This window comes from Thermobia domestica, chromosome 2 (genome assembly GCF_964235325.1).
Source record: "Thermobia domestica chromosome 2, izTheDome1.hap1.1, whole genome shotgun sequence".
NCBI lineage: Eukaryota > Metazoa > Arthropoda > Insecta > Zygentoma > Lepismatidae > Thermobia > Thermobia domestica.
The window spans coordinates 316,483,473-316,506,986 of NC_137455.1; the positions used below are offsets into that span (position 1 = coordinate 316,483,473).

At 35.0% G+C, this 23,514-nt stretch overlaps 1 protein-coding gene across 1 annotated transcript in view; it reads right to left on the minus strand.

Annotated features, from left to right (window-relative positions):
* The window catches only part of LOC145679845 (chymotrypsin-C-like), a 236,492-nt gene that overhangs the window by 154,482 nt on the left and 58,496 nt on the right, over positions 1-23,514 (minus strand). The window contains exons 2-3 of the mRNA XM_081750364.1: positions 20,718-20,889; positions 16,209-16,360 (exon numbers count right to left, since the gene is read on the minus strand). Of these exons, the coding sequence (XP_081606490.1) occupies positions 16,209-16,360; positions 20,718-20,809 (244 nt within the window). The 5' untranslated portion in view covers positions 20,810-20,889. The remainder of the gene's footprint in view (positions 1-16,208; positions 16,361-20,717; positions 20,890-23,514) is intronic.

The window sequence follows — 23,514 nt, forward strand, 5'->3', positions numbered from 1 at the left end:
GTAGCTCCCACTCTATTCGAGTAGGTGGGGACATGACTAGGCCTCTTTGCCACAGTCAGCCGAAACTCGTGAATGAGCTCTTCTACCAATTCACCCCTGTTGTCCAGCACTCGGGAGTACCAGAGGGGAGACTTGGCATTGGCATCAGACATGATGACTACCTGCCTTCTGGGAAATACAGCTAGTATCTCTCGCACCCTGTCTAAGAACGGTTCAATGGGATGGCTGAACTGAAAGTATATGTCACTAGAATAATTGTCCCTTGTGGGCCCTGCACTTCTACGCAGATAGTGTGCTCATACGACAATTGTGAGACCACCGTCATCCGAAGATTCCGGTTTAGCAGTACGAGTGCAGCTTTTGGCTGCTGTCCTTTTATCGCTACTTGTGCCATGAGAGGCAAGGCCGATAATTTCCCATACGCTGTATAGGGTTCTTGCAGAGCGACAATGTCTAGCGACATGTCTTCCGCAAGTTTGCGGACCTCATACATAACTGATCTGGAGCGCATTGCGTTCAATTGTAATACCTTGTAGGTATTACGTGCTCCGACCACTCGATTTACCAGTTGTGTTGCCGTATTAGCCAAATTACAGCCCATAGTCGGTGTGATCGACTATCCTTTGTAACAACACTTTGTAAGTGGCGCAATCCCTGTCTTTTCCGGAGCAATTTTTGTTACGCTTTTACACGGGATGCAAGTAGCTTCACTGTCCTTGCGACGACATGCTTCCTTTTTGTGGTCTTTGACACCACAATGGGAGTATACCTTCTCCGACCTGCAGTGTTTAATGACGTGACCTAGGTCCTGGCACTTGTAGCACTGAGGCACGACAAGGAAATACTTGACTGCCATGGACTGAAAACCCATAAAGATACGTTTTCGGACCAGCAGGTGATTCCGTATTTTGGCCGCGACCTCGACCACGTGATGGACTGTTGGTTTTCCCTTCGGTCCAGCTTTGAACCTCGGCCTGAAGTTCTTTTTAAACTCAGAGAGGGGCAAGTCATCACACTAGTTTTGGCTGTGCACCTCTTCAATGAGTTCCTCGGAACTTTTGCCCTCCGGTACATCATAAATAATGACCAGCGGATCCCGTATTTTTCGGAAGCTCAACCCTAATCTTCGCCGAGAGTTCCTCATTGTCCTGGATTTTCCTCAATTCTGACGCCGACTCAGTCTCAATAACCACGCTGTTACCTGCATTCCAGACCGCTCTGATCATAATTGCTTCTTTCGCAGGGTTAAGTACCTGCGCCAGGGTCTTCCTGATGTCCTGGGAGTTTCATCAGCTTTTGGTTTGATGAATACCTCATGTCGCGGCTGCGCCACTGGTTTTGTCCTACTGGTCTGTCCCTGGCAGCTACCTGTGCGAAAGACACAGGTTGAGATGGCTCTCCTTTGGTTGAGTAACCAATTTGAGCGTTAGCTCCAGGTTCATGACCTGCAGTTGCTCGATCTTTTCCAGGAGCCTACCCCGTTCGATGGCCCATTGAATCAGCCTGTCCTTTAGGCGACGCATGGCCTTTTCAGTTACTCTTTCTCCCACTTTGAGAGTGGAATCCAGAAATTCCGCGCTCTCCATGAGCAGACGCTAGGTGTTTGGTACACTTTCCACTTCCTCCGTTCAGCACCCGACGAGGAAGTGCTTACCTCCGAGCCACTCTCGCTGACATTGCTGTCATTGATAGGTTGCTCGGGTTGCCTCCTCAGTGGCTGTTTTGTAGCCATTGCCTTGCTCTCCAAGTTTTCTTCTCTTGGAGCACTGGTTCTGCCACTTTCGTCGGCAGCTGGGTTCGCCTTCGGATTTGGTTTGGGGGACTCCTTGCCAGTGGCTCGGGTCTTCCTCCTCTTATCTTCCGGCTTCCTCTTTGAGGGTGCCTTTCTTGATTTCCTAGGCCTTCCCTCTCGTGGATAGATTCACGCCTATCTACGATCAAATATCCCAATTGGAACGCTAATCACTCTGCCAGCTCTGGCCTTACAGCTGTTGCCCAGAGGAACCGACGTGGACGTGGATGAGCGTACTGTAGTCTCGCCTCCCTTCAAAGGATTCACCAGATTGGGCAGTGCGAAACAAACACCCAATCAAGCACTACTCCTTCTAAAGATCGGTTTAAGCTAAATCGCTCAGTGCACCCACGCACAAGAACTTTGGGTAGGGCAGTGCGAAACCTAAAAAAGATTGATGATACCCACTACTTATTACACAATAACGCTCATCTGGAATGTATACAAGAGCTACCAAGCCTATATTAACACGTCTCTGGCGGGCAACTTAATAAAGCAGAAAGAAAACTACTGTGTACACATGTAAAAAATCAATCTCTATAACGTAATGCGTTTGAAACTGTTCCATCTATCAAAATACCTTCTATTTTTGGTATCCTACTTTACAACAGACTATCACAAAAACATATGATGTCATAGCTTCTAAAATCCGGAGTCTTTTAATAACACCTAAATCAGGAAATCTTAGTTTTCCAGTTCAAATTTCTTTCTTAAAACTACTGGGTTCAGCTTACTATGGTATTATGCCCAGATTTTCCTATTGCCAAAGACTATCTCTAAATTATTAAACAGTCAGGCGTTATTTTTTCTATGGCATAATAAAACATTACGAGTTCCTCACACAAAACTACGTTTTCGTGCAGCAAAAGTGTTGATATTGTATATGGATATTGCAAAGCAGTCAATAATCTGCTTGTGCATAGAAGTTGCCGTATGGTATGTTCCTATCCTGATTCGATCACTGCCACCGTTTTCAATGTCTGTTTCCAATGATTTGATCTTGTGTTTCAGATTCCTATATTTCCTTGAAAAATAAATTCCCTCACTGTTTAGGTGTAATGCTTGATATGCTGTATGCAATAGTACCTCGAAAGCAGATCGATACTAGCTAAGTCATAGTACTATACTGGGAGTATCAGAGCACGTGTTTACGTGTTACGCCATACACATTGATTAATGTGCCATACAGAAAAAGAATTAATATTTGGAAAAACATACCTGTCGAGTTTCGAACTAACAAAGAGAAAGAAATATGCTATTTTTCATTAATAATGTATATGAAACGTCCTACAGGGTATCTAATCTAGGAATCACATCTACGAGGACGTCACAAATTATTTACACTTTTGTTATAACTTTTCCTTCATTGCGCACTTTGTCTTCTGTCCTCGCATATTTAATTGTTATACTCTTTTGGTAATGCTGTGAAAGTGTGATCTCAATTCCTCCATTTCTCTTCCTTCCTTATGTAGATATATCATCGCTGCTCCATTAGAAGTTTGCACGAAAGAGGAACAATGAACAGTGATCCGATTCCTCTGGTCGGAGGGTGTCAAAGGGTTAGACATTCAACGCAGATTATCATCGCATTATGGGAGAAGTGGACTATCACGTAAACCTTTGATTTTGTGTCTCGAGAAGTTTAAAAGTATTCGAACAAGTGTAACGCGTGAAGAGGAAGCAGTACAGCCATCAACCTCCACTACAAATTAATAACATTCTACAAGCTCGAAGGATGGTTGTTTCGAATAGGCGAATCACTATCGATGAGGTAGCAGCTGTTTTGAACATTAGTCATGGCTCTGCTTATCAAATCATCCACAACGAGCTCAGTTTTCATAAAGTCTGTGCATAGTGGGTACCAGGAAAGCTTACTGCAAAACACAAGCTCACAAGTGTTAGGGTGTATCAAGGATTACTCACTCGCTTCAATAACGAAGGTAATGGATTTTTAAATAGCATCGGTGATGTTTGGTCCAATCAAGGATGCTTTGCGTGGTCGCCGATTTGTCTCAGATTTAGAGCGCACAATGAGGTGCAAAAGTGGCTTCACGATCAACCGAAAACCTTTTGTTTGGAAGGAATACTTAAGCCCATTGTTCGTTGGGCCAAGTGTATTGAATAAGGAGGGAAATTGCGTAGAAAAATAATGTAGATATACTATAACCCTAGCTTCATGTAAATAAACTGTAGAATGAAAAGTGTAGATAATTTTTGACTTGCCCTCGTACAAATGTATGTCATTCTAACAATCAGACGGACACTCTTGAACATAGTTTCCGTAGCTGTCTAGACATACCAACTGTTTGGAAGAATTTTGCAGTATACTTAGTAGAATATGTCGCCTTCCAGATTTTCATAACTTCCCAAGCTACAAACATAATACTGTAATGTGGTTTAATGTACAAACTCTCATGTTTATTCTTCTAACAGCACTACCGTTCTGTATTCAAATGTATGAAATGTATTTAACGTATCAGACTAAGAAGCTCTCTCCTGCATGTCTTAAAAAGTATTTTCCCAACTACTTATCTGTAATAGTCCCCACATCTTAGGACGTGACAAACAAACAAGAATGAACTCAACATGTGAGCTCTTCTTGAACACTAACATTTCAGTGAGGCTGTGAATTTAAATATTCTTGCAACTTCTCCGTATTTCAATGTGAATAAACTTCTTTAAAATCTATGGATAGTCGTATCGTCCAAGACTCCCGAATGGAAAATATCCGTTCGATTACCCGCCAGGTAGTATCACTTTTTCGCATAAAATAATGGCTACAGACAAAGATTCATACTATTTTCCTTTCAAACATTCGTAACGTTTCATTATGATACACTTTAGACTTTTAACATAGGGCGTTTCTGATAGAAATTTAGCAGCAAAATTGCATTCATTTCTACTCTTCTTTCTTTTTAGTTTCTTTTCCTTCTTTTTTTAGTTCGCTTTAGTATTCTGGAATGGAAAATATGACCTACGCTACCTACTGGGTTTATTAGAAAGTATTTCGAATTTGCAACTGAACCACACGGAAAAAAGCATGAGTTATACATTTCACTTTTCCTAGATATGTCTCGGAGATCTACAGTTATACTGGAAGGTGAGTATTTTATTTGGCCACCAAGTGTGATATTCGTTTCGAAAGTGACACAATGAATGTTTAACTGTCGTCTATATACTATTATTATTATTATTATTATTATTATTATTATTATTATTATTATTATTATTATTATTATTGTTATTATTATTATTATTATTGGTATAGTTGCAATACAGTGGACATTAAAATCCTGTATGATCCTTAGTATCGTTGTTCCGCACGTCCTTGTTTTCTTTCCACAAAATTTAAAACTACACACAGAATTTGCTTCATTATGAATTGACTCGGCTTCAGTTGGGGAAAATTTTGCAAGTCGAGTCAAGTTTCAAATAAAACTCGCTCCATCTAGCCTATGTCCATCCCTAGAAAGGAGGATCAGTAATCACGCGCGTCTCATGTCATCACTGCACGCAAGAGTGGGAATGTATAAACACTTATTATTCACATTCAGTTTGCACGTCTCAACAAATGAATACAATTTTCGTTCCCTTCCTGTTTTAAATATATATTACTGCGTTCTACTGAACGGTAATGATTTTTTTATGTTTAAAATAAGTACTCGTTTTTCAATAATTGTAATTGTATAAGTTCTCTAATTCACCATGAATACAGTCAACCAGAAGTTTCTTTGTAATGAAGAAGTAACTGGTAAGAAAAATAAATAAATGCGAAATTTCTTTTAACAAACGGTCGAGATTTGGGAGTCGACAAACTTTACACATTGGGGTATCAATTACCTCGATATCACGGTGTTTGTCCACCAGAAAGTTCAAATCGCGCGTGCTGAGATCGAATCAAGGACCACATGCACCAGAGGTAACGCTCTACCAGTAAGCCAACGCGGCCTCCTCTATACTATGTAAAGTATGTGTCCCGACGCTGGTTTATGACGACTCAGAAACAGAAGTTAAAGGTAAGTTACAGTAATAGTTTTGTATTAATAATTTTGTATTATGGGAAAGTATAACTAGTTTTATTTTAGAATGTTTTGCCTTGCAATTTTTGTTCAGGTTTATCGCCTTTCACCTCAAGCTTGGTTATGAAAATTAAAAAAAAAACATATGTAGATTTTCATTGTTTATTCCAGTATATTTCAAGCATCATTTCTCGGATCTATGCCTGTAAGATAGTTGGATACATCCAAATCGTCGTTATTGATATTGAGATGTATCAACATACGATATCGGAAATATATCGATATTGATATATCAACATCCTAAATTTTCGATATCGGTATTCAAGGGGTTAGAGACGAGGTACATTTTGACCCTAAGTCTTGCGATGGATGAAGAAATGAATCTTAACTTTACAATAATGTTTTCTAACGAGATTTTTTATTACGACAAACTGCAGTAAATTTATTTGCAATTTTCCTAAATTATATGTTTTAAATTCTTAATCGCCAGAATTATTCTGTTCCCAAAAGAGAGTAATAAAAAATAACTGTCAACTGTCCCTTATTCTGTTTGTGTGTTTTTCCGTTTGTTTTTGTGCTGTGTGGAAAAGGAGAGAAACTACTTTCCTCTGATAGATATTTCTTACCATTCATCTTGTTTGAACTGCTTAAGTATGATCATTTTGTAACATTTTTCGTCATTAATTGCTCTAACGATAATAAAATCGTCATTCTTAACAATTTATTTTATTCTTTTATTGGCAGTTTGCTACACAAATATATTTGTAACGTAATTCAGATTTGGTCCACCGCCTTTCTAATTCTCAACCATCCCAACGACCCTGTTTTTTGAGCTTTCTACTATTCTTGGAAAGGGAGAATTGCAGGTGGTAATGAATGCACTCGTGTATACAATCACCAAAATCATTGCTATCACGGAGACCAGTAACAACACTCTCCGTTGTAGTCATACAATTAAAAGAATCTTTCTCATCAATACCAGTAACAACACTTTCTGCTTTAGTTGAACAATCATTAGCTGTACCACTCCCACACGCAATGTCACTTTCACTTACATTCGCCAATCTGCTAGCCGAGCGAAAGACAGTATCAATTTTCACTGGATATGTTTAAAGAAATGGCGCTATGATTTCTTTAAACATATCCACAAAACGCACAAACGACGCATAATCTCATTCAAGTCTCATTAACTGAAAGAGCAAGAGTTTAAAAATCATGTCAGTACGAGTCAAGACGATGTTATCAACCCTCTAATTCTAACTGCTATTTATTGAAGTCCTTGTCAGCTACGCTCCCGCCTGAGCGTTATCACATAATAAGGCGAGCTTCTTCAAACCTAAACAACAACAATCTTAAGATTGTTTTTTGAGTCGTGTTCATTGTTAACAATGGTAAAATGCATATAACTAATAGTAGACAAATGTGAAATTATTTAATTTTATGTAATTCAGACTGTTATGAAACCTAAATAAACTGCTTACCTTTATCGATTAAGGAACAGAGTCACATAAGCTACCGATGCGGAAAAAAGCGTTCTTCTGGAATGAATCTTTTATTATATCAACTATTACACAACATCAGAGAAAGTACCAAATAACTAATATTTTTTACAATCCCCCCAAAAAAAACAGCTTAGAAATACTACAATAGCGTAGCACTGGGTCGGCGTAGAAGGGCCCACAGACCTTGGATTTCCCATTAAATAGTACTTAGTTATGAAATGAAGTGTTACAATGATAGGAATCACGATATGAATAAGATGAATTATGAGACTTTATTAAATGTAATTTTTTCGTGTGGGTTATTCCACTTTGGCACATTGCAAAAAAATTATTTGTTCAACCGACACCAACAGACATTATTAGCTGACAAAGCGATAATAATTGTAAATCAAGAAAAACGTGCTTACTGCATGGAGTGAATGTAGTTTCTGGTAACCAAGCAAAAACAGTATGTATTACTCCGAAATTTAAGTCGAGTGGGCCTCGGGAAGATCAATATGATGATGATCTGCTTTTTTCTTACACATCCACACATGGCAATATGTTGTCATTTATACATAGATTCTAGAGGCATATAACGCGAAGAGCCGATTACAGAAAAATATTTTCTGTCTGTAATGGAACAGCATCAAAAGTGATTTCCTTATTCGTTCTCTTCTTTCTGACATTATTGTTAATAATTATCTTAATTGATATGATAAATGATAATTAAATGTTCATTCATGCTTATTTTTACAAATACTGACGATAAGTTTGAATTGAGGCATATTATCAAATTTAATGTTCTCCAAGTAATTGACTTGCTCGGGGTCCCGCATAACTTCGCTTATTAACAACAATTTAGGGACGTGATTCTGTCTAAAATACTTAAAAGATCGAATTTGAGATTTTTTGTAATTTTCGGTTGTAGCGATACCTTGCAACGGATATACATTCTAGAGGTCAGAAGCTGTCCATATACTAAAAATGAAGTCAATGCGGTAATTCCATCGATATAATGGAACCTTCCGCATAATAAGTGGCAGCATACAATTCTTTCTGGAAATCTTCCAGAAGAAGAAGTAGAAGGATTTGTAAAAATCACACCGACGTTGAAAGGGCAATGTCGTTAACTAAATTCTTTGTCATCATATGGGAGATTCCCCTAACACTACAAAACATGACTACGGATCAATGGAGCTTTTGTTTGTATCTTTTCCATGCAATAATTCTCCTTAAATTAGAAATTAATATTGCACTAAATAACATACATCTAGAAAATCGGAAGCGAACTCTTTTTTACGTCGGCCTACCCGCATTACGGGCCGTGCGGGCCCGAAATTAACGTCACCGACACGAGGTTAACATTAAGGCCACTCGGACTCAATTCCTGTCATAATAATTGCTTTTTTCAGTTATATTTTGTAGTTTTTTGTATTATTATTTTTATTATTGCAAATTCGATACTAGACTACATATTTTAAATGAAGTTTCTAATGGGTTTTCAAGTTGTTTTGGTGACGAATCAACGCACTTGATTGTAAGGACTTTTGGAATAAAACACCATTATGTTTCTTTTTAAATTTGGCGCTAATACAAGCATGTATACTAAATGTCACTTTCCTATATCTACGGGAAGTACTATAGAGGTTCTAATGATCATAGAAAGGTAACTGCATACGTGACGACATCAATTAGTTACACGTAATAACATCTAAGGTAACATAAGTATCGGAATATAATTTAATATTCCTTCTAAGCATAGTAGATATCTTATTCTGAAAATGGAAATATTATCCAGAGCAAACCACTCAAAAACATACCGAATCGCTTACAGAAAAAATGTTAACGGTAGGGTCTTACCAACTCAACTTGGTATGATGCTGCGAACCTAGATATTGTGATATATTTTGTATTCGAGTGCAATATATTGCAATGTATGTGAAATATCCCTATTCATTCATTAACTATTGTCTGCGCATATAAGAAGTGGAAATGAATGCAAGTAGGAGATTATATCTATTGGTATAATGGACAAAAATTATCATTTGATCGTAAGATTTAATAACTTCACTGTACTGTAACACAAAAGTCATGATTTCTTTACCATAAGCTGTAGAGACTGGTACTGTTCTTAGAATGAAAATATTAGTGTTCGTATAGGTGGAGTAAACGTGCCTATAAATGAGATAACTTTCAAAGAGTGAAGAAGCGCGAAACTGAGCAACATTTTTAAACGATATATTTTGGATCGGATGATTTACTTTTTAATATCACAAAGTATAAATTATTGTCAGTAATAACAATAATGAAGGAATAACAATTACATTACCAATTACTTAAAAAAATAGATTCCAATATAGTGATAGCCACAACTCGATTCAAACCCTTGTCTCTGCAAAAAAGTCTTCTACTTTCTCACTACGCCACCAACTCCTCAAAAAACCTACGAAAATTAATAGACTAGTCAAAACTTCTAACAAAAGGACACCTTACGGCATTTAGGCGGAATTTGAAGCAACTTATGTAGTTTGAAGGAATTGAGCGTTCCTAAGAAAATAATGATGCTTGCCAAATTTTGTGATGCTTGGTTTTGTAAATATCAGTTTTGCCAGCTACTCCTATATTACCAGCTCTTAAACATGAAAATTGATATTATGAAATGATATAAACGTTACTGTTAATTATATTAAAACATAATATTTTATTCTGTTAAATAATTATGCACTAGTGTTACAATAGCTTTGCTTTGCAGGGTTGCAAACTCAAAACAAGAATCATTTTTCTATATATGTCTTCAGTATTTTACAATAAAGTGAGTACTATCCATTGATTTAGCACCTAAAATGTAGAACGATTTCTTCTTATAGAACACGAAATTTAAGTAATGACATAATAATGGGTTGTACAACACAAATATATACATGCACTAAACGTTGTTGATTTTTTCAACTTTAAAAAAGACTACTTATGATTTATGTGAATTTTTTCAATAGTGGTTGCACAAGGGAATTATATTTAAAAAAGTGTTTTAAAACATGGACCATAAAGTGGGTACTCAGTTAGATAAGCTTACAATTCCTATACCTCTACTAATAATTTCTGTCATATTTTGAAAATTGTAAAAATGTAAAAGATGAGAGATTTTGATATATGGAATAATGAAACCGAAAATATAAACGAATAAAAGAACTCAAACCATCCAACACAAACTTAAATATCAAGTTTATTGTTACAGTTAATAGTAGCGCGTCCACATTTACAGTAACTAGTACACACATTGTTGTTACTTTTACAGTTACATCTGTTTGTTAAGCATCCTTTCTTACATATGCAATAAATAAGTTCAAAACAACTTTCTCAGATTGGATACGTCATTACGATCGGTTTAAGAATACCATCACTGTCCTACCAACCAATACTTTGAGGCTCTGGAAGTTGGTGGAAGGTAACCCAACCCTGCTTCCACACTAAACTCTGGCATTGTGTTGTCTCAATGTGTTGAAGTAGCGTCCTTTGTTGGTGTTAACGTCTCTAACTTCCAACGTGTGAATAGAGAAGATAACCGATATCATTGTTGAATGTAACGTCACCATAACCAAACATGCAGCATAAAAAATTCACTGCTGTTGCGATCTTCGCCGATGTGAGTGCACTTTGTCCAATGTCTTCCAGTAAGGACTAAAGGGTATCAAAAACTTTCCGAGGTGATAATTTCTTGTGACCACTAATAAATTACGTCCTATCACTCTGTGAGGGCGTGAAATGGATCAGAGATCTCTCGCAACCATCTGGAATTGCCATGTGGATTTTATTTAAGTTGATAAACTTTCGGTTCACACTTGTATCAGTCTTCATCCACATCTTTGAAGAGAATTTTTGAAAGTAGGCTAGTAAAAACACTATATCACTATCACAGCAAGCGACTACAACTGTCTTATGTGGGATGTTTATGAGATGAATCAGGGTACGTGTATTGTCTTTTTCATGTAATCATTGTAAGAGTATAATGTCTAAGTTCGGATGGGATGATCGCACATCCACAGGATCGTCCAATGCTCCGGCTACAACAATTTCTTTATCACAAGGAGACGTATCTAGAAGTTTTGTGCCTAAGAATGCTGCCAAATATTTATTTTTGTTATCTGAAAGTGCAAGGAATTTGTTCCAATTGACTCGAAGAGGTAAGTTTTCACTGTCTATAACACGATGAATCTGTGTTGACTCTTTCGCTTTTTTAAATCTGATTTTATCTTCTAGCATTGTCATATCTATCAAAAACGACATCAATCCTACTATACGTCTGGGCACTGTGAAGCACTGAGAACGGAAAGAAATTAGCAAAATCACCAAATGTATTTGCACCTTTAGGCCTGCCTAAGGAGGAAATTAGAGTATGTCCATCAATGGTAATAGCTGATTCATCTGAAAAATTAATACTTTGAATGTTCTCTTCCTCAGATACATCAACATTGACTTTTGGCCATTTTTTAAAGATGCGTCTAGGATATTTATGTTATCGACAGTAAAGGGAACAAATTTGTTTGCCTGAATTGGAAGGTATGACGGCTCCTGTAATAACATCCACAGTTTGCAGTACCCAGCTTCTATACCTGAAAATAGCTGATTATATGGCCTGCTTTGTAGAAAAGCTCCACGGGAAACTTATTTCTGGTAGCTTGATGAAGAGTTGACGCAAGACAAGTATGTTTCGGTGTCAGTTGCTTTCCTTTGCTTACACAATAAACAATGTTTTGGGCGATGCTTAGGATGTGATCAATATTATCGATAATCATGCCACAGTCATCGTTGCCATTTTCACAATCCAGTACATCCATTTTTCCAAGTTTAATTTGTAGAATCGTTGTAAGACTTTTAGGGACTAATTCGGACGCATTTTTTGGGATAATATGAACACACCGTGAATTTGAACGCGTGTGGAAGTTGAAGAGGATTCTGCCAATTCAATGTAGCGCCGACGTTTAGTTCCAGACATCATTTAGTTACAGGATATATCATCTCTTTATGTGCCGTTGTATTTCCTGAAGAAGCCGCGCCATTCGTATATCGCATGACTTAAATTTTTCATAAATTTTCTGAGCTCCCCTTTAGTATGACTTAAGGCAAGTGGAATGATGTTTTCCATCGCTCCTAACTAAACACAATGCTTTATGAGTTTTTGTTTTTTGTAGGATTTTGTCACTAACTGAAAATGTGGTAAAATTAAGTATCTTGTCCTTCATTTCTTTCCGGCAAAATAAACATTTTTAAAATCTAAAGGCTGTACATCACATCTTAACGTTCGTGAAGATGATAGTGCATTATAATTGTTACTCACACATTCACTATTCTTTCTTCTGAGTGATCTCCCCCTGTAACGTGTGGATGACCTGCTTTGAGTTAAATCAAATCTGGGTTGCTTACGATCAATTTTCTGCTCATGAGTAAGATCAGAATTACAAGATTGATGCCATAGAAAACTAGCATAAGCATTTTCTGCAATTACTTTCTGAATGCATTCAACACTTTCATTTGATACATCCCGAGTCTTCAATCTATGCACGGCACACTCCTTCTCTTTCAATATTCCATCGTCGCTGGAAAGCCCCTTCATGGCTCAGTGGTTAGCGTACGCACTTTGAGAATGAGAGAACCAGATTTTATCCTGGTGGAAGTTCACGTGGTTCAGATTCCACGTTGACCAGTAGGTGCAGGTTTCATATATCCTCGCTGCTAAAGTTGACGTTAAACTCAAAATCAATCAAGGGGGCGCGGTGGCTCAGTGGTAGAGCGTTCACCTCTGGTGCTTGGAGTCCGGGGTTCGATCCCAGCCCCCGCCAAATGAACTTTGTGGTGGACAAACACCGTGCTCGTGGGTTTTCTCACGGTTCTCCCGGTTCCTCCCACTTTCTTCATTCCACCATTTCACTCATCTCTCATCATCACCGTCTCCTTTAGCCTAACCGGCATAACCGTGGGACGTAAAACTCAAAGATTTCTTTTCATTTCATTTTTTCAAAATCAATCAACTCCAAGGTCACTGGCCACTCTTAGATGTTAATTATTATTTACTTGACACAATATACAATTATCCGTATCACGGACCATCTACGTAGCTGGAAATTTACGTTATATGCAACAGGCTCCATTACGTTAATTTATAACGGCAAGATAACTACTCTGATGTCCTTCACGATTACTTGAAAAACATATTGAAAATCAAGTTGTTATAATTTAATGTTAACAATTTATGTTTGACAATTTAAAAATGACTCATACATTAATGAAAGAAACAACAAACTACGATTTCAAAACGATTTTGTTATAATAATTGAATATCCGCTTCATAATAAACCTCTAATAGTTGGCTACACTGTAAAGGCGTTCCTATATGTCAGAAAATTTGGTAACCCTTGTTTTTCACAAGCGAATGTGTCAATAGGCTTTCAAAAATAGTTGCACAAAATTCCCCAAACATACCGCTACCATCTTTATTTTGCCTCTTTTCTGAAAATTAGACTAGTAATTACGGAAGATAAACATAGAACTTTCTATTTCTGCATCTGTCATTAAAAAATGGAAAATAATTTGTGCTATCTTTTCGTCTCTCGAAATTAGAAGTTAAAGTAAGGAAGAATTATGATTCTGGACCATTGGTATAAACGATGAGGTAGCTTGAACTTGAGGAACGTTTCATGATATTTTCCTGCATTAAAGAATGTAGGTTTTCGTGTTAAAGAAGGTAATCCTTTGTGTAAGTTATTCTGACACTCATGCAAGAAACGTCTCTTTGTACGAGTATTAGTATTTTAAGTATAGTCTTCATGAAACGATTTCAATAGCTACACAGGAATATTGAAATTAATATATGATGTTCATTGGACAACGAGCTCCATGGAAATCCATTTTAGAACGGAGAACTGTTTTGAGGGTCGTCTAGACATAATTTTACTGGTATAAAGACCCGACTCAGTGTTTGCAAGTGTTGTTCTTGTGAAGATATGCTTATTGTAAGTTGGGTTGCATTTGTGCAGGCGTTTTAGAAACTGCAAATTATCTGGACACCAAGTAATGGAGTAAGAGCACTCAAGGGGAGATAATTCTGCTGGTGACTGTATATATGCAATTCCATTTACATTACACAAAGTTCTTTGAGATTAATAATGTAAAAAGAAAAGCAACTATAGCAATTTTTAACGCCCAGTTATTTCTCATCCATCCTGTACATATAATAATTGTACAGGTCTTTTGAAACAAAGATATAATCTTTCTTTCTTACAATTCGTATTACTACTTTAGTATTATTTACTTTCCCAGCAATTGCAGTATATTGTTTTTACAGAGGACTCAATATTTCATTCGAGGATGAAAATATCATTTATTCCCGTATAAAGTAAAAGTTTATGTTTCGTTCAGTAATGTATTTGGTAAGTTATAAACTATTTTTGATTAAAATTTCCTTGTGTACAGTAGTATATGCTTAAACCAGAACTAGTTCCGTATGATAGTTCTGAAAGTGTGATATTTAAGATAAAAACACTATATTCTTAAAGCACTTGCTGTAAAATTTATAAACTTCAAAAACCGAGAAATATACTTGTTAAGCTAATGTAATACAATAAGTAAGGATCTTAGGAAATTATCTGTTTTTCATTTTAATCGTCGGTAAGAATCTTACTTAAAAGAAAAATACATACCCCTAAGAAAGACTCAAACTTCCCTCGTCAACCACACCCCGAAACTTGAAATCCACTGATATTATTAAATCGCATGAAAAACCTATCAAGTACTAGCTTAAGACAAAGTTATTTCCATACGTATCTAAATTTAACTTCAGTTACCAATCTTCTTCACAATTTGTTAAATAGCATGTACTATTGCAGATATAAATAACTTCCGAAAGCTAGTTTGCATCCCTCATAACACTCTCTTGGAGCTTATATTCACCTTCCTAAACACATGAAAAATCATGAACTTGCATTTAATTTTTCCACCAAAGTATACCTTCTGTATATTCATGTTGAATATAAATAAAATATCTTAATTGTGAATCATTTTATGGCTATAATCGTCGTAGTTATGACTCAGATTATAGTGTGATGATAAAAGCATCACTTAATTTCATCAATTATATATGCTGTTACGAGAGGATATATATACAGTTATTTAAAAGACTGAAAGTGAATTACACTTCAACACGCAGGCCATAGTCCTATTAATATAATAGTGAAATATAACAAAAACTCCCTTTGACACGATAAAGGAGGATTCTATTGAAATATACATCTTAAGCTGAGATAAAGTAGGGTTAAAATTACTTGTTAATAGAAGAATATATAAGGAAATTAAAATGTAGCACAACTTTTGAAAGAAAAAACAATAGCAATAATAATATTTATAATATGTTACTTTGTTTGGTAGCTCAAAGTATGATAAAACACGGTACCGGCAGAAATCAACTATTTTTGCATGATTATTTTATTTTTTAATAAAATAGCCATACGCGAAAATAAATTAGAATTTCCAAATCGCTTGGAGAAAGATATAACTAACTAGAAGGTAAAACGAATATTAGTTCAATAATTTAGTTTTAAAACAATACGAAAAATAATTAATCCCAACTAAGATGTATGTAACTAATATCCCTATAACATTAAAACAAAAGTACTGAAAATATAACATCAACTCATCAAAGCCTCTACTAGAAACATACTTTAAAGGAATTTATTAGTGTTATATTATCTTATTTTATGCACATTGGTTGTTCTTTTTATCAAGAAATACACCACAGTTAAATAATAGTAATCTACAAAACAGTACATAATCATATCAAACAACATACATAAAACTTCACATGATATGGAAAAACCTGTTAATATGCAAAGATAAGTACTATCACAGTGAAGTTTATACTACCTGACAACCCAACCTGCTCTGATAGCTTAACAAGGGCAATATCCTCATGACCCTCTTTAATTATTTGATCTAGTCCCACGACGATTCCTCCCTGCGAAACCGGGTCATATAGACTGAGTGCACCCATTATTGCTTTGTACCCAGACTGATTACTATATTGGAAAAGAAGAGAAAGTGCTAAAATTAGTATTCATCAATCATGTTATTTTATCATACCTTAGATTACAATGTAGGTTAAGCGATGCCAAACTTGTATTATTTTCTTTCCATGAAGAATATTGCTTAATCTTTATTATGATAACCCCTATGTGCAGAATTTTAGAATGATTTTTGAACATAATCTTTTACCCCGTATATGACTTGATTTTTTTTCCTTCCTCTAATATCTCTCGCAATTAGTTCAGTAGTGCAAACAATACGATTAAGAAAATGTGCATATATTTATAATTACTAAATACGTTACACAAAGACGATCTTACTTACATTAGTTACACAAACTTTGGTGCAGGGGTTGAGTTTTGATTTCCGCTTAAAGCCTATATTCCACGTTTAGTTTAAAGTGTAGTGTATACATGTCTCAATTCAGTAAAAGACACAACATATAAGAAATTACACACTCACTCACAGCTTCACAAGATAAAATATCAGATCAACTGGATAAAATATTTTAGCTTCTTGATTATCAGTTGCGTTTCTAACATAAAAGTTACACTTTTAAAAATATTTTTAAATATTAGAAACCGTTCCTAAACTGTACACCGAGAACATATTTTCGAAAAAACAATGTTTAAAATTATCATTCATGAGTAAGGAAGGAAAATTGATCAAGTTTATTAAGCAGGACAAGACACTGTACTGCTGTTTTCTTTCCTATTTATGAATGAGAGTTTCCCAATTCCATTTATAAGAAGCGATTGTCCTGTTTGTCGGAAAATAAAGGTTTCTGAAATTAAAGAAAGAAGTTTTAACTACTTGTATATTGAATGGTGCACAATTGGTAAGCCATAAGCTGCTACGGTCCGCTATTTTAGAGCTATAAGACCAAACTACGCAATGGTTTATTTAATAACATTTGGCAGATACTACTTCGCTGACTTTCTAAATTTTTTTGTTGATTATCATAATCCAGCAAACGTTTAACATATTATGGGTGATAATTGAAAAAATATTAGATATCAGTCGAGTGTCTCAAATATTTCTGTAAACATATACATCTATTGACTTATTGTTATATTTTTGACAGTGGAACTTACAAGAACAAATTGATGTACAAAGGTAGTATATTAAGATAAAATGTGACATTATTAGAATGTAGTATCAGCTGTAACATATTTCGCATATTCACTTTAAGCTGAATATTATTTCTTGCAAATATTTAAGGACTAGAAGATTTCTCTAATTCAGTAATTTTAATTTTTTCGGTTTTAATACATGCATAATGTAATGTAGCTACTATATTCCAAATAAATCTTAAGAAGTCACAGTATTCTTAATATATTCCTGATTAACATCGATCACGAAGATGGAGGTAGAGCACACTTCTCCAACTCTTGCTTAAGTTACTCTACATTAATTAATAAATAAAATATCATGAATTATTTCAACTGCATATTGCGATTCAATATCTGATCTTTTCCTTCAAGACCTTACAAAATGGTTGGCCTTAGAATGAGGAACTTAAGTCAATTTTAATAAATGTTCACTGCAACGTGATATTAATAACGATATTATACAAGATGTTTGATTTATATCCGACTAATTTGGCTGCCCCCTATATAATTGAACCGGAATCATATAGTCCGCGTCATTGCCATTGAGGTATCTAAGATCGCAGGTGTCGGAATACATGCTTCACAAGTTACTCACTACTAATAAGAGTATCTCATATATATTTTCCACTAAGCTGTTGGTTCAACTGAATAGAAAAACTAACTTGAAAATAGTTTAACGTTAGAAAAAGGTTTAACCTTTAACCACAGTAAAATATATCTTTTACTGCCAAAACAAAATGCAACCAAAACAGATCATTTGCAAAGAAAAGATGAATCTTCATGGCTATCGTTTAAGGTATAACCTTAGATGCTTCGTGGCATTCTTCTAATGGAAGACAAAGAGAATCCAACATCTCAAAGTCACATAGTCCAGTGACTCAATCTGCCGTAATCCAATGTGAACCATAGTCGTTACTGACGATTTTTCCATGGAAGACAAATAATTTTATTGACACATATTCTTATCACGCAAGTGCTCTTTAAGCATAGTCGAATAGAACCTGAGCAACTTTCTGTATGTTAAGAAAAAACTAGTCTCAAGACTTACCGTTACATCTCTTATTACATCTTATTATGTGTTAGGCTATTCCTAGATTATATAGTCAAACCTGTTCTTACACAATATTCACTTTACAACGATAGCGTATATTTTATATGGACTTCTAAATATTGTTTCTATTTAGGGCAAAAGTGCTATTTAAAGGGCACAAGCTATTAAGAAGAATAAGAAAGTATATGAAGAAATAATTTAAATATTTGTACTATATCGAGATAATTCTTGTTTCCGTTGCTATGACAACTTGTTTATCTGGTTGATATGGTAATGTAGAAATATATAGAACGAAGAACCATATTATTAGAATTAGAAGTATATTGTTTTAGTGAGACAAATAAGGTATATGTTGAAAAATATACATATTCAAAAGTACACAACTGTGGTGTAATTCAATGTAATCTCGTAGACTTGATAAAAATTCAAGGTATATTTGAATCAGGGAATGTAACGAAGGTAAATAACGATCAACTTCCCTTTTACCTTCTACTTTGGTTACCCTCTGGTCTCCTTCGTACATTCTTCAAAAACATATTGAATTACTCTGCTTTCACATTCTCTCCCATTCTCTCGTTTTCCAGCATCCAGCAGCATTTTAGGTTCCCTTATGTTTTTGTATGTATTTTTACTATGCTCATTTTACTTTATCCTTCTTATTGGATTCCATTGTATCTAGTGTGCCAACAACTTGCTCTCCTGCAAGTTTCAATTGCTTTATATTGCCTACCCTCGGGTCAGTGGCCCAATATTTTTACGAACGATAATATTAATGGTAAGAGTTCCTATTGAACTACTGATTAAAAGGGAGTCAAGTTTTATAGAATTAAAAATATTGAATTATTGGGTTATTTTTTGTGATTAGCCCATTCAATATTTTTGCATGTGGAAATTATGGGGCACATGCAGAATATGACAGTTTTTGTTTTCAAGCTTTTCCTCATTTGTCCTGAGCTACAGAATTTTTCTTTAGCTTCCATAAAGCATGTGAAATCAGGGTAATAGTATAATTTCAAAAAGTGCTTCTTATTTAGAAGCCAAACACTATTTCTCACTAATAGCTCCTTATAGATACTATTACTTTTTAATAACTATAATACGAACATAATACCTGTGCAGAGACATAAAAAATTTTCTCGACAGATTCTATATATCTTTTGTTTTCTCTTAAAGATCCGTGAAACAAAGTTGATTTTATATTCAATAACCATAAAGCTCTAGCCTAGTTTCCGAAACGTTTTCACGAGTATTTTATTTTCTTTTTCATAAAAAGTTTTTATTTCCTTTGATATAAGAGTATATTTTCATTTTTTCAGGATATCCAAAAAATAACTTATTTTCTATCTTTTTTTACACTAAGTTCATGCTCTTTTAATTCACATGCAAGATATTCCAGAACGTTAATTAAATAGTGCCCTGGAATTGTTTTTATATCACATTTCGCCAATAGGGCAGGGGTGGCTTAGTGGTGAAGCTGTTATCTCTAACCCATGGTCGTAGGGTCAGTGATTTGATCCAAACTTGGGGTAAGTGAGATTCGTTGTGGAGAAACTTCATGTGCAAATGTTATCTGCTTATTTTGTAGTCTTCTGTCATTTTTTCATCCCATTATTTCTTCCATTTCATCACCAACGTTTTCGTTAGCACAGAAACATACAAATTAACCTACTAACAATAGTTGACAATCTGGTGTGGCAATATCACAATATTACTTCATCAAGCTTAGTCAATTTGGTCTAACGAAACTGTCAATAACAATCAGTACTGTTTATGTTTGTCAATATCGAATATCTTTTAAGTCAAGTTTCACTACTGTCAAATCCAGTCAATAACATATCATCTATTTCGGTCAGTCCCCTTAGCACCAATCTAATATGTTCAGACATGTAAACAATTTCAATAAAAATGTTGATACCCATCCAACCAACTTGTCGAAATCCATCAATTTCATCTAAAAATACTGCTTCCTATAAGTCGAATTAGTTAATATTGCTGATCTTGTTCCAGTGTAAGGATATCTACGTACAATAAGCTGTAACCAATATTTTGCATCTATTCAATTTACTTGGATGTCATATTTATTGTAATTTATTTAAAACTTAATACGATTTCGGAATTAATTTCTTGTTCACAAACCCCCCTACATTATATATGTTTTAGTAAATTAAGTACTAAATATTAATTTACCCTTTTACACAATTTGCTGTAGTCAATATCCACTCGTCACTGATAAGACTTGCTGCACAAACTGGATCTCCGAAATAGTCGAGGCTAACCATAAAGGGAAATTGTCCCCGCACGGCCTCTAATCCTTCAGCAATCCTGGGGCCAATATATTGTTGCGCATTTTTATTTCCATCTGAAATAATAGTGAGCAAAAGAAAGTATAGGTCAATTTCAATCCTTATAATAAACATAATAGTATGTTAAAATGATATATCATAGAGTAAAAGTAGAGTGAACCAATCTCAAGAGAAATACGTACTATATTCATATTGCTACTAATATTTTTGTTATTATTTGCATATTAATTGAATTGTTTAAAATATCTGCATTGCAAGCGTATATGAGGTATAATTACAAAACAGCAATGCAACAAAAAAAACTTTTTGTGTAGTTTGTTTTTACCTAATTATAGATATATATATATTCAGCTCTTCTCTGCAAAAGGCTACATAACTTCAAATTTTGTATTGAGTTACTTTATTAATGTGGTGTTGTGTTTATATGTAGATAATTCGTTAGTCATTGAGTCTGTTTTGCCCAATCAACCATTTAAATAAGTCTTCATCCTTTCATTATTCTAAAAAGAACCTCCTATTCTGCTGAATTTACAGCTGTTGTTAATAGTTTACATCGAATCTGACACCTCAGAAAATGTGTCTATTAAATGTTTTTAATTCAGAAACAGAAAAAAATTACTGGTGTTACTACTTAGGTGCGAAATGTCGTTCCGTACGCCGCCGACAGTTTAGATTTATTTATCATCTTACAGGAACTACTTGAAATTGTTAAGCCACTTGTCGGAAAGACTGTCTGAAAGTTGGAAGTTTCTGAAAATTCACTTTTGAAAACGGACCAAGTATTGAAATAAAAAAGAAAGCGTAATATAAGAACACTTACGGGGAGAAGACTCTGCATCGTTGGTGGTAGATACATATTCAGTGTCCCTGATCCTAGGTTCGAGCACGGACATTAAGCGAGAAAATGTAGAGAGAGGCTTAAAGAAGTAAGTGCAAATAAATTTAGAAACGAAAAAGATATTTACGATCCTGGAAAAGTATTTCCTTCGTAGTATATAATCGGTGAGAAACATTTACAGACTAAAAATGCACGATCTGGAACATAAGCCCGGTCCGGTAAAGAAGAAAATAATGGAAAACACTGATCGTGTGAAAATAAAATCTGAACATGAAACAAACATTCAAATCTACTGAGTGTTCACACGAATCCCAGGAGATATGCTACATGTTATTATATTGTTATCGACAACTTTTCTGCCAACAAATTCATCGACATTTCTATGCCAAGATCTCGAAGCGAACATTACGAATAGAGATAATTAACTACTGTAAATATCTTCCAATAATAACATGTAAGTACTATAAAACAACGTTTTTTCACATTTCCGTTCTCTTTACATAAGACGTTGAAATTAAAAATACAGCAGTTTCCTATAAATATTATTGTAGTAAAATTAATTTTATCAGCGCCGAGATAAAAAAGACGAATAATTCACATTTAATATGTCTGTACAATTATACAAAAGAAAAGCCGTTTATATTGCAAATTACTTCATTTACAATAACTTCAATTCTGAACCGAAATTAAGGTGACAATATGTTCCATTTTGGATGGGATAGTAGCTTTCTTCCAACTGTTGTCTCGTTTCCCTGATTCTGAAGCGGAGCGTTTAATTGTCCCGTTTTCTAATAAATATCAAGAAATGTTCCGTAATTGTTACTCAAACTATCGGTGACCAAATCAAATTCTACACTCTTTCGTTAAATTGACTCTGCACAAAATTCATTTTGGTACCATAGCTTATTACGAACTTTTGGGTCGTTCCGTTAACTGACAATTATTATGATTCACTTAAGAAACGCTGCAGCATCGCCATTATTTGGGTATTATGTAATTTAAAACCGTGCTGGCGCTGAAAATGCAATCACGAAGTTTTACGATTCTCCTTTCTCAGATTTTATACGTCCCATTTTTGCAAGTTAAATTTCCGGTCACTACAAACAAAACACTAAACTTCATAAGAACGTTTCCGGTTGAGTCACATGAAATAAATTATCTCTAATACTATAGATATTCATGGAAAATCATTTATAAATATGTGTTCAATAACATAATTTGTAGTAAGATTTGAAGCTTTCCTGGCGGCGTATATGATAAAGTTCTTCTCGGGCGATCAGCCAGGTGAAAACTGGTGGATAGGCCAACGTTCCGAGAGCTGTCATCGTTCTCATCATCAGGGCAGTTCTCATCATCAGTTTAAGAACATAATTTGACTCGAAGAAAGTAGCATTTCCGGTTTTCTTTACCAAATGACCTAATCTCAATGCCGCGCAGTTTTCTAATATATATATATATATATATATATATATATATATATATATATATATGTGTGTGTGTGTGTGTGTGTGTGTGCGTGTGTCTGTGTATGTGAGAGACAGAGAGGACGTTTCAACTTAATTCTGGTACCTATGCAGTGATTGCAACCTAACTTCCTAAACACATTACTTAGAAATCTCGAAAGCATTTATGTCGATGTAAGGGGCGTGGGAGGAGCAATTCGTATAAAAATAAAAATATTACTATCAAATACTAAGTGTTCAGTGTCACAAAGCTAATTGATATTGGTTGTGACGCCAGTAAGTCCAAATTCAGCCCGTGTTGTGACAGTACTCCATTATTTCTGCTAGAAGAAATGGAAGATGCAGATAAAAACAATTAGAAAAGACAGATATACGAAAAA